Here is a 15,216-nt window from a genome sequence, read left to right as displayed (position 1 = left end):
CAATTACCTGCAAGCCTTCCCCGCCCTAGTTAATTGCAGGTTAACTCCCCATATAAGCAAGGACCTTTTCGCTTGCTACTTGGGCCTAAACCCTGGATTTAGACCTAGATGCAAGAACTCTTGCTGGAAGCTGCAAGCAGAGCTCAGTGCAACGTCGCAGATGGGAGAAGAAGCACAGATAAGGACTCCAGACACTGTTGCAGAGAAACTCCTACAGATGCTTGCCTTTTGCTGTTTTGAAGCACGCAAGCTATCATCGGGACTGCTGTTGCTGGACATTCTTCCTCCCACACACTTCAAGCTACGTTTGCTGTTTGAACTGTTTTTACTTCAGGTGACTTTTAGCTGTGAAGTTTGTGCTGCCCCCACTTCAATTACCTTGATGATGTATCGACACCGAAGCTGCTTATCTTCATGTTAGCTTTATTCTCTTGTGAGCTGTTTCGGTATTGGGGAGAGGAATCTAGGGAGATAGCCTTGCTTCACATACCCAGATAAGACTTTGTTTTTAATGTGCTTTCTTAAAGACATAGTGCTTTTTAAATGTTTTAAAGTAAATTATATTTTTACACAAGACGCCTCTGTCAGAATTATTTCAGTCTCAGTGTGTTTGCTCATGAGCTGGTTCACGGTCCGGGGGTACCCCTCAACCCCATTTCATAACAGGGCCGAAGGCTTCGGGTGGGGGGAGGGCGATGGGGAGAGGGAGGCTCAAAGGCTGAAGGGGACCTTAGAGATCTTCTAGTCCAGCCCCCCCTGGCCGAGGCAGGAGCCCTTATCCCACCCTGGACAAATGGCTCTCCAACCTCTTGAAGACCTCAAGGGATGGAGCCCCCCTCCTCCCCCCCCCCCGATTCCAGATGGGGGAGGGGCTGCTGCATTGATTCATTGGTTCTCAGGTGATGCCTCCCCATCTCCTCCCCTGGGACCTCCAAGGGGGGGTCTGAGTTCAGCCATGAGGCTGCCAAGGGGGGCTCCAGGGAGAAGAGGGAAATTGTCCCTAATTGACTTAATTAGAAGGTTAATCAAAGGGGAGCCCTCCCTCCCTCCCTCCCTCCCTCCCTCCCTCCAGAGGTTTCCTATTGAGCAGGAGGAAGATGGGGCGGCCATGGGGGAGGCAGCAAAGGGGGGAGCCATAAATGTCAGAGGGAAAAGGTGGGGGGGACAGGAAGGGCAGTTTAGAGCCTGCAGTGCTCCCTCCCTCTCCCCCAATGACAGGAATCTCCCCCCCTTCCCTCCCTCCTGCAGCATCCCAGAACCTGGAGGAAGTTTTCATGCTTTGTGTGTGTCTGTTTTGGTGTTTGAGGGCACCTCATGGTGGAGTTTTGCATAAGGAAAATCTGGCTGAAATTTCAACGCTTTCCTTCGTCTGGAGCAATGAGGCCCTGCAAGGCAAATTCGAGGGCGGTTTGATTTGTTTAGAAAGAATTTTTTTTTTTTTAAAAAAAGGAATGAAAGGATTTTTAAAAACTGGGGGGAGGGGGAGGGGTTCAGGTGAGGGAGGAAGAGGAGAAACTCACCTGCAGGAGATCGGATGGGAGTTGCTGGAAGGAGAAAAAAGAGCCAATCAGGGCCCTTCCTGGGCTGGGGGAGTCAGGGGAGCCCCCTCCCCATCGAGAGATCCCACAACATTTCCTGATGGGAGGAAGCTCTCCAAATAGATTTCTCCCCACTGCTTCCTACCTACCCAGACAGGCTGGATCCCTCCATCATGTGAAGAAGGGATCCTCCAGATCACACCCAGCCCTTCAAGATCAGACTTTGCCCTGCAGGTGTTAGAGAGCCGGCTCCCCTCCAGAGGTTGTGGCTGCTCCATCCCTGGAGGCTTTGAGGGAGAAACTGGGCAGCCCTTTGACCAGAGGGGCATAAGCTCTCCTGCTTGAACAGGGGGTTGGACTGGATGACCTCCAAGGTCCCTCTCAACTCTGTTATTCTGGATCCCGTGTGTTGCATTTCCAGGTGTCAGAAAAATCCCCAAATACATCTCTCCACCCTGACCTCGACCTACCTAGGCAGGGTGGATCTCCCAGGGGTCAGACTTCCTGGCCCAACAAGACCTTCCTCCACCAGAGGACCCCCTTCCTCTCCAGCCCCACAGACTCCCCTTTCCTGCCCTTCAGGGTGAGGGTCAGGCATTGACCAAATCCCCCTCAGTCAATTGCGGAAGGCAGCTCTGCTTGCAACTGCTGAAATCCCGCCAGGAGGAGACCTTTGGCGCCATCAGACTCCCACCTCCGCCTCTCCCGGGTCCTCGGAAGGGCTCGATGGGCGGACACAAAGGCCAAATCCAGGCTGAACAGCTGAACATCCCCCGGCCCCTCCGAGAACCATCTCCCCCAAAGGACCCCTCGGAGGCTCCTCTGCCTGGAGACGGATGACGCTCCCAAAGCTCCATTTTTCATTGGGTGAATCCGATGTTCAACTTTCTGGAAGTCAGAAAGAGAATTCTGTAAGACTGCCACTCCCTCCTCTTGCTTCCCCTCCCCCCTCTCCATCCTCACTTCCCCCTTGCTTTTCCCCTCCCCCTCACTCTCTTCGCTCCCCCAATTCCCCTCCCTCGCTCCCTCCCCACTCCCTCCCACCCCCAGATTTCCCTCCTGCTCTGCCTGGGCAACATTTCCTCCCTCCTGACGCAGGACTGGGGGTCAGGCTTCCTCATGCACCTGAGGCCGGCAGGAAAGGGGGGAGGGCTCCCAGGGGTGGAGCATAAAGAGGGGCTCGTAGACCCCCAAATTCCTTCCTTGCACCCTGAGCCTCGGGAAGGTGGGAAAGGCTAAAAGGCTACTGTATTTAGAGGTGGGGGCAAGGACCAAGGAAGGCGAGTCCCCCACTCATTTTAACCTTGTCCCCTCTCTCTGGACAAGGGGAATTGGGTTCCCACGAGGTCTTCCAAACTGCAGGAACTGGGAAAGGGGGGAGGGGGAGAGATCCAGGGAGAGGAATGGGAAGTGAATCTTTTGAGGGAGGCGAGTTCGAGGAGGGCCTGAAGCTTCTCCCTCCTTGTCTTGGAGGAGTTTCAGCCTCTACAGCAGCCCAGAGGCTTCCTGGTGGTCTCCCATCCTCAGGCTCACCAGGCCCATCTCTCTCAGCTGGGTGAGGGCATCGGAGGCTGGGCAGCTGCCAGCTGTTGAGGGCTGAGGATCAAATGCCAGCTAATGGTTGGTGAGGCCAGATCAGAGCCCCCACCCTCTCCCAGCTGCAGCAGGCAGACATCCCACAGGGCGCCTATCCTGAGACGGCCTGGATCCTCTCCTGGGATGGGGGGAGGGGCAGCACCAGCCTCAGCAGGCCAGAACTGGGTCCCCTCCGGCAGCTGAAGGAGGCGGCAGAGTCCGAACCTGCCCCACAATTGTGTGTTTGGACACAGCCAGTCACCCAAAATTGGCCCCAGATCCAGAGAGACTCTGGTGGGATCCCATCGCTCTCCTGATCAAAGCAGGTTTCCCCTCCCCCACAAGACTTTGATTCTCTCTGAGTTCTCCCAGACACCCCCCACATACACACACACACACACACACACACACACACACACACACACACACACAGAGCAGCCCTTCCTTCTCCAGCCCCCAAGAGCTGCAGAGGCGCTTGGGCTTCGCTTCCCCAGCCTGAAGCTTTGGGCTCCTCCGAAGCGGAACTGAGGACCTGGCCAGGATCCAGCAGGCAACAAGCCTCCATTCTCCCTCAGGGACTCCCCTCCTCCTCCTCCTCCGCCCCATGGCTGAGTCTGCAGGTGGGGCAGCCACAAGGTCCTCTGCCCCATTGGAGGCGGCTGAAGGGGCCCCTCCCCACAACCTCATTATAGCTCTCCGGTCCTTTTCTCCCTCAGTTGAAGCCCATTGAAGGAAGGAGTCCTTGACTTATAACGGCTCATTTAGTGACTGTTCAAAGTTACAATGGCTCTTCGCCCAATATTCCTTCTTTTTAAAATATTTTTTATTGCTTTGAATGTTTTTTTAATACTTTCATGTAAATACCTGTTTTTATTTCTTTTGTATGCAACACAGAGTCACTTGTTGTGAGATGAGGGGCTACATAAATTTGAGAGAGAAGATGAGAGAGAGAGATTTGATGGATGGATGGATTGTTGGGTTTTTATGGAATGAAAGGCTGAAAAACATTCCTGGGTCAGCCAGATACAGTTTATTGTGCAGGTTCAGAGCCAGATTTGTACCTGAAATTCTGAACAAAGGAAGAGTTCTGATACATCTGCTTTTATACATATCCAAGACAAAGGATTCGGTGAGCTCATGCATTTTTCCATATATGGTTAACATACACTTGTTATATGATAATTGACACTTCCTAATTACTAAACCATTATTTTCTAATTTATAAGATTATCTTTAGCTAGACAACCTTCCTTAGTTCTGTAATTACTAATACGGGAGATTTATTGCTGTCCTTAGGTAAATTTATTGGATTAAGTAACTCTTTGTAACATACATGTCCTTGTGTCTTTGACAGTGAGGCCCCTCAGATGTTTTCCATATGGCTGTCCTTCCGTGACCGCTAGGCCTCATCAGAAGATATATTACCAATAATGGGATTTAGCTGATTTTTAATGTTTCCATTTCCTCTGTTTGGTTGGGAGGCTCAGAATATTCCCCCATTGCTCCCTCCTTCTTTCCCCCCCTTTTATCTCAACCCAAATGCATGGAAGGAGGTTTTCATCTTTCTTCTGTTGAGTTCTGTTGGTTATTTCTTATAATTATTCTTCCTGTGGTGGCCCCAAGACCCCGAGATGAGGAAGGGGAGGGGGAAATCCTGCCTCGGTGATGGAGGCCACTGGAGTCCTGCAGAGTCAGTCTGGATGACCTCTGGAGGGGGCGAGGCTCAGTTGGAGGGCTGTCTAGGGGCATCTAGAGGTGATGGGGAGAAGGGAGGGGTCTTCCACTTAGGGCTGCCCCATTGAACTCCCCCCCCTTTTTCCGAGAGAGCAGGTCTTCCCCTCCATGACAATGTCTTCTGCACCAGGAACGGCTTCAGATGGATTCCTTGGAGGTCATCTAGTCCAACCTCCTGCTCAGGCCTACACCATTTATACCATATAGCAGGAGACTCTATACCATTCGAATCTGAGCCCCAAAGAGGGAGGGAGCCATTGGGTGCCCAAATGGGGCAGGACCCTCCAGTTGTGAAGGGGAGAAATGGCTGAAATGGCTGGGTGAATGTAGGGGAGTCTCGGGTGCCCCCCAATGGCTCCCCACAAACGCTCAGGGAGGACCGTGTCTGCTGCCCTTCTGCTCCTCCAAAGGGGGCTTGAGGGGAAGCAGAGCAAGGGGGCCTCTGAGCAGAAAGGGGGGTCCTGTCCCTTCGCCTCCCTGGATCTGCCCACCCTCCTCCTGAACCAGTTCTGGCTTCGGACCAAAAGTAGCCTGGATGGTGGATCCAGAGGCAGCGGAGGGAGGAGCCTCCTGCGGGGGCAGCAAAAAGGAAGAGGAGGAAGAGGAAGGGAGGATTCCAGGGTTTTCTTACATCTGAAGTTTATTCTTTTATAGCAAAGCGAAGGGAAGGGAAGTGAGTGGGAGGAAGAATAATGTGGATGAAGCTGCTGTGGGTTCAAAGCCAGGAGAGTTGAGGGGTCTGGAGTGACAGGTCCACCTAGCATCCCTGGAGACAGTCTAGATGGTCTCCACCCCTCCCTCACAAGAAAGAGAGGCCCTGAAAGGAAGCTGGTGTGTATATGTGTGTCTCAGCAGGAGAAGCTCCAGGCTGCCATTCTCCTCCTCCCCCCAAACTGCCACCTTCAGCCTCCATTTCTCAGAGGTTGCAAACAGGACAAAGAGTCATCAGCTGTTAAATAAAAAATATCCTTTTGCATCGGAGAGCAGGATTAATTCATGAGTGCTGTAGAAAAAGAGATGGGGAAGAAAATCAGAATATAAAGAGACACTTTTACTGTAAATAATAAATTCTTCTTCCCTTTCATCCCCCACCCCCAAGGCAGACCCACACTGCAGGGGGTGTTCTGTCCCCAACCCCACGCACACCCACCAACAGACGTTCAGGAGTTAAAGACCAAACCAGCCGGCAAAATCCTTTTCCTTATGATAACGGAACTTGGCAACAACCTAGTGGCTGCCTGCCAAGAGTTTATTATTTACAAAGAGGAGACATAACTTCTCCCCACTTCTGATACATCAAAGGAAAGCAGCTCAATAATTACGGAACTAATCAAGTCCAGAGATACTCCAGCAAAGTCTTAAAGCAAAAGTCCAGCAATGCAGAATGGCATGGAAGCTTTCAGCTTTGTTCGTCACAAGGTTTGACTGGGCCCTATCTCTTGCCCTTCGGCAGACACCGAAGGCATTGCCAGAGAGGAGGGTCCCCTTCACTCTCGGAGTCCTCTCCTGACAATGACACAGGCTCCGGTAACGGAGCCACAACAGGGGGGTGGTTGATAGGCAGGGACACATAGAGAGAGAATCCGCCCATTTCAGGGAGGAAAAGGCTGGGATGCTTCATATGAAGAAAGAAGATGGGGCTACGATGGGGGTGGCAGCAAAGGGGGGAGCCTGGGCTCACTTGGCCAGAAATCGGACCGGAGGGTGGGGTGCAGTTCAGGGTGAAGTTTTGGAGGGAGTTCATTAAGTTGATAGGGTCATCTCAAGGACTTAGCTCCCCCTTCCATCCGAGTACGAACGGAGGTAGAGAACGAGCTAACACAATGATAGAACAATACCTGAGATGCTATGTTAATTATCAGCAATTTAGCTGGGCAGATCTCCTGCCATTTGCTGAAGTGGCCTACAATACCGCAGTGCATAGTAGGGGTGAAATGCAAAATTTGTTACTACCGGTTCTGTGGGCATGGCTTGGGGGGTAATGTGACTGGGTGGGCATGGCCAACTTTTTTTTTTTACTTTTAAAAGCATTTTTTTGGCGGAAGAGGTTGTAGAAAAAATGCTTTGAAAAGTAAAAAAAAAAAGCCTCTGATGATCATGTGGCTCAGCTGGGCATGGTGGGGGAGGGGGGCGCGGGGCTTTTTGCTACCAGTTCTCCGAACCACCCGCTCCCATCGCTACCGGATCGGGCTATCCAGTCCGAACTGGGAGCATTTCACCCGTGCTGTCACCCCTTTTGAAACAGCCACAGGATGGAATTTGTCCCCATTCCTGAATACCCTCAGGAACCCCCCTCCACAGTGAGCCTAACAGAATGGGTGGGTTGCTTACAAAATGCGTGGGGGAATTTAAACCTGGGGTGCTCCCTCCCACAAGGGAGGAATGGGAAGGAATGGCCCCCTCCTTCCTTTCCCTTTTGCAATTTCCCAAAACCTGGAAAAATTCTGGGCAAGATTTTAGCGTTTGTGTGTGCTTTTGTTTTTGATTGCAATACTTTTTCAGATCTCTGTAAAGAAACGTTGCCCAAAATCCAAAAAACTGCTCTATCCACAACAAGGAGATATTGTTCAGGCAAGTTTTTTTTTTTTAAAAAAGGAACAATTAAGGAATTTTAAAAGCCACCTATAATTTTTAGGAGGGGTTGAGATGAGGGGGAAGAGGAGAAACTCACCTGCAGGAGGTTGGATGGGAATTGCTGGAAGGAGAAAAAGACCCAATCAGGACCCTTCATGGGCTGGAGGACTCAGTGGGACCCCTCCCCATTGATAGCCCATCATAGGTTGTGTGATCTTCACTTATAAACCCCTCAAAAAAGAGAAGCTGCCAAAAATATTCCCCAAGGGGCCCCTCTTGGCCACCTGCTAAGCTTGAGGAGAGGCCTCCCCTAGAGGGTCCCCTCCCCACCACCTCTCCTCCAGCCCCCCAGACTCACCTTTCTTGCTCTTCAGGTAGGAGAAGAGCCCCACAGCCAGGAAGGCCACTCCTATCACGGCCCCCATGACCCCCGTCCAGAGTTTGCTCCTGGCAGAGCTGGAGGAACGGGGCTCTGGGGAAGGAGAAGGAGCCTCACCTGAGCAGGAGGATCAGGCCCACCTTCCCCCAGGAGGGTCCATTCTAGCTCTCCCCATGGGGTGGGCTTCTTCCCCTTCTCAGGGCAGTGTGGGGTCCCCAGAGCAGGAGGGGAGGGAGGGGAGGGAGGGGCTTACCCCACTGGATGGTGATGGGGGCCTCCAGGCTGGCATGCCCCACCTTGCAAGTATAGACGTCCCCCCGTTGGGGCTGGGTCTCCAACATCACCTGGAGCTGATAGGTCCAGTCTCCGTTCTGGAGCTCCTCCCCAAAGGCCACGCCCTCCTCCTCCAGCCGCCCGTTCTTCAGCCACTGGACCTCGATCTCCACGGGGTAAAAGCCGGTCGCGGTGCAGAGGAGGATGGTGTTGGGGGAAGAGGGCTCCATCTTGGTGGGGGAGATGGAGACGGTGGGCTTGGCTGGAGGGAAGGAGGAGAAGGAGCCACATGAGAGACACAACAGGAAAGAAACTACGCAGAAGACGGGAAGGACAGATGCAGCACGAGTCAGCCCCTCCCCCCCCAGCCTCCAGGACCCTCGAGGGGGCAGCCTCAGCATCTCCTGGGTCCCCAGAGGTGGAGATGAAACCTTATCACATCAGCAGACGGAGGAGACCTCCAGCCCTGGTGACGGATGGCCTCACCCAGCGGCTTCATGCGGAGGTTATAGAGGAGAGGAGAGAGGACGGAGCCAAATGCCTCTGGGCAGCCCTGAAGGTGATCAAGCAAGTTTGCCAAGAGAAAGAAAGAAAGAAAGAGAAGGAGAAGGAGAAAGAGAAAGAGAAAGAGAAAGAGAAAGAGAAAGAGAAAGAGAAAGAGAAAGAGAAAGAGAAGAGAAGAGAAGAGAAGAGAAGAGAAGAGAAGAGAAGAGAAGAGAAGATCTTTGTCCCAATTTTCTTCGGTGTTTCAATCACTTTTCAAAAAGTTTTATTTGGAGAGAGAAAATTTCTCCTTCCACTTTCCCTTTTCTCCCTTTAGGATCCACAAGATGCAGAAATAAACAAAAAAATCAGCAAAAGATTTCAGGGGGAAAAGTGCAAAATGTGATGTGGCTGCAAAACCCCCCAATTTTAGGCAGCCTCAACAGAAAGAGGCATTTTGAAGGAAAGGGCAAAGGAGCCCAATGGGGGGGGGGCAGCCCTTTGCTCCCCATAACTGCCAGAATCCCCTGAAGGAAAAGTTTCTCCTCCCATTGAAGATGAGAGACCCTGGATCCCCCCTTCAGAGCAGGAAGGGCAGAAGAGCTTTTGGGGGATCTCATGATCTCTCTCAAGGATCCTTTCTGGGGGGGCTTTGGGGGGATTCAAAGGGAGACCCACCCAGCCGGCCTCCTTCCCAGCCGCAGGAACCGGCCATTCCTGGGGAAGGAGGTGGGGAGGGGTCCCTCTGACTCCCAGAGGGAAGCTTCTGCCCTGGATGAGGGGGGCAGGGAGTGGGGAAGGGATCCAGAGGGGATCTGGGATCTGGATCCCCTCCTTCAGCAAATGCTCCAACTGGCACAACTCTTGGATGGATTAATGGGGGGGGGGTTAGTCTGGATGAGCCCCCCAAGAGAGTTGACAATAGATCCATTCCAGCCCAGAGTCCTTTGCTAACCATTTTTTTTTTCTCTTGAGGGATTTTCTTATTAACAGTAAATTCTATGATGCTTAAGAAGAACCCATTTTTAAATGGTTCTTTGTAATCCCAACCTGGGATCTGGTCAGGTTTCCATGCAGACAAATAGCAACATTTCAGGTGTGAGTTGTTTTTATTTTCCAGGAAAATCCCATTTGCCTCTTGGGACATTAAAGGCCTTTGTGGAATTGCTAAAAGAAGGCAGAGGCTTTACAAACTGAAAATGGCTTTTTTTTTTTAACAAGAAATGCAAATTTTGGATGAGAAAAAGACGTTTAGCAAGAAAATGGAAGGCTCAGATTTTAAAGCTGCAATTTGGTATTTTTATATTTTTATTTTTATAGCCCATCCCAAACCTCATTATTTACAATACTGCAGTGTGAAGATTTTGGGGTTCCAATTTGGCCAGATGGGAGTTGCTGGTTGAGAGCCTCTCTTGGTGGCCAGAGAAAAGCTTTGGCCTCTCAGGGGAAGGAGACGCCCGGATCTCTCCGGAGAGAAAAGTCAAAGAAAAAGGAAGAGAAAATTCCCCCAAAGAGACTCAAGAAACATCCGGTGATTTCAGGCCTCCTAAACTGGAGCCGCACCAACAATTTGCTCTAAATACACGTAATTTAATAAATATTCCTGTTCTTTTAATAAATGGAGAATTATTGGCCTCTTGTCTGAAGTATTTTCATGGAAGTAAAAATAATATTTTTGATGAAGAAGAAATTATATGAATCACAATGAAATTTAGGATCACTATTTTGGATTAATAATAAAAATCCAGAGATTTTGGTCCTGTCCCTGAACCAGAGGAAGGAAGGAGGGAAGGAGGGAGGGAGGAAAAGAGGAGGGGAGGATGGGCTTTGGAGTCTTTGGGCAGCTGATGAAGCTCCTTTCCCTGAATGGAAAATCCCCCCAGAGACCCCCAAAAGGAGGGAGGAGGGAGGGAGGCCCTGAGAGGCCCACAAAAGAGACACACTCACAACACCAACACAATTGGCACTTGGGGCACTTTCGGAGGTTCTCAAAAATCACTAGATAAATGAATAAAAGTGAAAGTGAAATCTCTATGTTAAATATTATTGGAATGAGAATTATTTCAAGTACTGTGCCAGATGACAAGAATGTTGTGCTGTTTGTAGGGGAAAAATGAACTTTAAATATCATCCAGAAACTAATTATATAGCTGAATATTATTATCTCCATAAAAATATCCTCTTTGGTAAATGCATCTTATGTGGCAGGTGAAAATCCTCCCAGATTTGCAGGGAAGAATTTAGGAGTGAAAATGAGTTTTGCCTCCGGACTGAATATGTGGAGAGCAAAATCTCTGTTGGTTCCCCTAAAATATTCAATAATTCCCGGATGGAGCAAATGCTCCAAGAGGCTTTTCTAAAATCATTGATTTGCGCAATGCTTGGCCTCTGAAACCCCATCAGTCAATAAGATTTTTATTAGACAAAGAAATAAAAGGAGAAAAAGAAATGTAGGCAACATTGAAGGAATCTGGAAGAGAGAAGGAAAGAATCTGAGGCTTCAGGGCTGAATGGAGGCCCAATTTCTTTCTTAGGACCCCAAATTCAGTTTTAAGGTTTGTGGGTGTTTTTGGATTCTCCCCCCAAATCAGGAGCCTCCCCAGGAAGGAAGAACGGAAGAGATCAGGATTCCTATCATTGGGGTTTTTACATCTCGGTTTAAGCATTGAATCTTGATTACAAATTCTAGCCTGCTTCCGTTACTCATCTGTTTCTGTATTGGATTGAAAAGCTGCTGGACTGGAAATGACTCTGAATGAAGAAAGATGAAAAAAAAGCAGGAGATCCATAGAAAGGGGTCGACGGGGGAAAAAGCATCTGCTAATTCTTTTTTTTTTATTTTGGGTGAAAAATAAGGTTTTATCCCAAAGTGCCCAAAAGCAGCATTTCTGGGGCAGAGGAAGAGAGGGAGGGGCTTGTGGGTGGGAAGAGGGAGGGAGACGGGAGGTTCCTGAATAGGATAGAAATGAATCAGGGATAGAGAGAAATATATATGTAGATACAGGGAGTCCTCGACTTACGACCACAATTGAGCCCAAGACTTCTGTTGCTCAGTGAGATTTATTTATTTATTATTCGAATTTCTATACCGCCCTTCTCCTTTCGCACTCAGGGCGGTGAACAGCCAAAATAAAAACATTTATACATAAATACGATTAAAAATAGATTTAAAATAATTAAATTTGGCCCATAGTTTAAAATTTATCAATTTAAAATCCATATCAAAATTTAAAACCAACCATAAAATCATAAAATCAAGAGAGACCGGCTAACTGAAAGAGATGAGTTTTTAGGGCCCGACGAAAGGTCCGGAGGTCGGAGATCACTCGTATCTCTGGGGGTAGATTGTTCCAAAGGGTAGGTGCCACCACAGAGAAGGCTCTCCTCCTGGGGGTCGCCAGCCGGCATTGTTTGGCCAATGGCACCCTGAGGAGGCCCTCTCTGTGGGAGCGAACTGGCCGGTGGGAGGCAATTGGTGGCAGAAGGCGGTCCCGTAAGTACCCCGGCCCTAAGCCATGGAGCGCTTTAAAGGTGGTCACCAACAGCTTGAAGCGCACCCGGAAGTCCACCGGAAGCCAATGCAACTCGCGCAGGAGAGGAGTCACATGGGAGCGCCCCGTCGCTCCCATAATCCCCCGCGCGGCCGCATTCTGCACCAGTTGGAGCCTCATTCTGCACCAGTTGGAGTTTGTTCAATGAATTTTGCCCCATGTTACGACCTTTCTTGGCTTAGGACCTGGTTTCCTATGGGACCGCCTACTACCACCAATAGCCTCCCACCGGCCAGTACGCTCCCATAGAGAGGGGCTCCTCCGGGTGCCATTGGCCAAACAATGTCCAATGGGGAGAGCGGAGAGCCTTCTCTGTGGGGGCGCCTACGATCTGGAACGAGCTCCCCCTGGAGATACGGAGGATCCCGGATCCGTGCACCTTCAGTCACGCGCTCAAGATTTTCTTATTTCATCAAGCTGGCCTGGCCTAAATCTTTTCCCCTTTTAAATGTAAATTTTAATTTGTTTTTAAATTATTGGGTATTTTAAATTTGTCTCAGCCAAATTATTTAATTCGTTTTTATTCTATTTTAAATTTTTGTATTTATGTGTTTTATTCTGTGGCTGTTCCACCGCCCTGAGTCCTTCGGGAGTAGGGAGGTATATAAATCCAATAAAAACAAAACAAAACAAAAAACAAAACACAGTCATTAAGTGAATCACTGCAGTTGTTAAATGAGTAACAAGGTTGTTAAGTGAATCTGGCTTCCCCATGGACTTTGCTTATCAGAAAGTCGCAAAAGGGGGTCACGTGACCCTGGGACGCTGTGACCGTCACAAGTCTGAGTCCGTTTGACCACGTGACCCTGGGGAGTCTGAACGGTCGTAAGTGTGAAAAACAGTCATAAGTCATTTTTTTTCACTACTGTTGTAACTTTCAACGGTCACTAAATGAACTGTTGTTAAGTGGAGGACTGCCAGTATTGAGCAGGAGAGAGAGAGACCTGGCTGGATTCCCTTCCCCCACCCCCACCCCAAAAAAACCTTATCTGGATGGATTTTCTTGTGGGGGGGGGAATGGATCGAAGGGATCCCAGATTCCAGACAGGAGGAGAGTTTGGAGCCTGGGAAGAAGATTTTGTCCATCTGAGAGTGTAGAATAAATAAATAAATAAATAAATGAGTAAAATCTCCACCTGGGAGGATCCCAAGGAGTGAAAGAAAAGGGGGGTCCTGGCCTCCCCCTCCCAGGGAAGAGCCCCCCTCCCTCCCTCCCCCCCAGACTCACCTCTCCGGCCAACCACCCGCTCCTCCGCCTTGGCCGCCTGGTAGCTGAACCCCCTGTAGTTGTGCCGGCAGAAGCGATCCACGGAGGCCTTCTGGTACTGCAGGATGCGCTCATCCCTGTTCCAGGTGTCCACATCGGGCTGCACCAACGGAGAGACGGCCACGTATTTCCCGAGGTCGCTGTCGAAGTAATAGATCTCCTGCCGGTCGTAGAAGCGCCTGTCCAGGAACCGGACCCGCTGCGTCCCGTTGAGGAAGCGGCACTCGGACTTCACCTGGGCCAGGAAATGGGCTGCGAGGGGGAGGAGGAGGGGAGGGAAGGCGGTCAGGAGGGACTCCAGGGCCCATCGTTCCCAGCCACTGGCAGAGGAGGGGGGATCTACGCGGGAAGGGGGAGGGTGGCGGGGGACCTTCCGAGAGAGACTGGCGGAAGACGCCCCCTGGAGGAGGGAGCGGGAACTCTCTCAGTCCCAGAGAGGAAGGGAGGCTTCCTGGGGGGTATGGAGGGGGGAGGGGAGGAAAGAGGGGGAGGGGTGGGAAAAGGCAGGCAGAAGCTCAACCGGTCCAGCGATCCCATTCAGTCTCTGCAGGGAAGGTTGGATCTCAAGGGGCAGGAAGGATGGGGGGAGGGGCTGGAGGGAAAGTAGCTTCCATCCCCCCCCTCTCTCTTCCTTTGGGAGGGGATCTGGGGAGGGGCCACAATGAGGACATCTAGACCTACTCTCCTGGCTCTCCTGGCGTCTCCCAGCCCTTCAGTCTTCACCTCCCCTCCGTCTCTCCCCTCCCCTTTCTTCTTCCCCCGAATCTTCAGCCCAGCTCCTTCCCTTTGGGGGACTCCTGATTCCTCTCCCCCTCCCCAAAAAGAGCCGCTCAAAGCGAGGGTCTCCCGCCCCCATCACAAAAGGGAGCCAGTTTCCGAGGAGCAACTCAGACCCCCAACATCCTCCTCCCTCCCTTCCCCCTCCCCTCCAGGGGGATTATGGGGGGTTCTTGGTCTCCTCCCCAAATTCAGGGGCTCCCCCAGAAGGGCCCGAAGCCCCCCTCTCGCCTGACCTTCAAAGCGTTAAAGTTGAGACTGAGAAGAAAAAGTGAAGTTTCTGAAGAAGGAAAAAGACTTTTGCTCAAATGCCTCTTTTCCCTTCTGGGGATTCAGGGCTGAAAATGCCTCAGTTTCCCTCTTTCACTTTCGCTGTTCCTCCCCTTCCTCTTTCCCTGCAGCCCCCTCCCACCCAGGCACAGGAGAGGCTGCCACCCCCACCTGGCTACATGGGGGGAGGGTTAGGATTAGGGTCCCTCTCCGTCCTCCTGGGGGGGCTGTGGGGAGGAAGGGGGAGGAGACCACGCAGAGATCGAGGCTGCTGGAGGCTTCCTTCCCCCTTCCCAGCCCCCTCCTCCCCCGCCCAGCCCCCTCCTTACCGGGGGTCTCCTCCCCCCCTTCGCTCCCGGGGATCCGGGCCAGCGCCCCCAGCAGCAGCATCAGGGGGAGCCCAGCCAAAGCCATGGAGGCTCCCCACAAGCGCCCCAAAGGGGGGAGAAAGACGCTCCCAGCCCCAGAGGAGGAATCGGAGGGTCTGGAGGGGGGGAGGAGTTTTCCTCGGACTTCGGAAGAGGGAGAGTCCAGAAAGAGCAGGAGGACCAATGGGAATCCTCCCTTCTGCAGCGTCATCGGTCTCCGGGCAGAGCCTCCCTCGACTTCGTCCGATACAGGAGAGAGTTCAGCGCAGAGAGAGAAGCGGAGAAAGTGGGGGAGGGGAATCCCTTCAGTCTTGGGGGGCTGCAATCTGGGGGGTCTTTCATGTCCTCTTCCTTTTGCCCCCCTCCCCCCCCGATTCTCCTCCAATCTCCCATCTAGTCTCTGTTTTTATTTCTTCTGTAAGTAAAT

At 51.4% G+C, this 15,216-nt stretch overlaps 1 protein-coding gene across 1 annotated transcript; it reads right to left on the bottom strand.

The window, feature by feature from the left end:
- Window positions 1–5,469: 5,469 nt before the first annotated feature.
- LOC148116209 (H-2 class II histocompatibility antigen, E-S beta chain-like) lies at window positions 5,470–14,940 on the bottom strand. The gene is made up of 6 exons (XM_087885017.1): window positions 14,751–14,940; window positions 13,336–13,626; window positions 8,054–8,335; window positions 7,780–7,893; window positions 7,519–7,542; window positions 5,470–5,850 (listed from the first exon to the last, which is right to left on the bottom strand). Exons 1-6 carry the CDS (start codon window positions 14,833–14,835, stop codon window positions 5,837–5,839), a joined length of 810 nt encoding a protein of 269 aa, XP_087741143.1. The 5' UTR covers window positions 14,836–14,940; the 3' UTR covers window positions 5,470–5,836.
- Between the last annotated feature and the right edge of the window lie 276 nt (window positions 14,941–15,216).

This window comes from Pantherophis guttatus, chromosome 2 (genome assembly GCF_059756535.1).
Source record: "Pantherophis guttatus breed Tessera chromosome 2, ASM5975653v1, whole genome shotgun sequence".
Taxonomy (NCBI): domain Eukaryota; kingdom Metazoa; phylum Chordata; class Lepidosauria; order Squamata; family Colubridae; genus Pantherophis; species Pantherophis guttatus.
The sequence above is the reverse complement of the archived record's forward strand: the minus strand, read 5'-3'. Positions and strand labels throughout refer to the sequence as shown.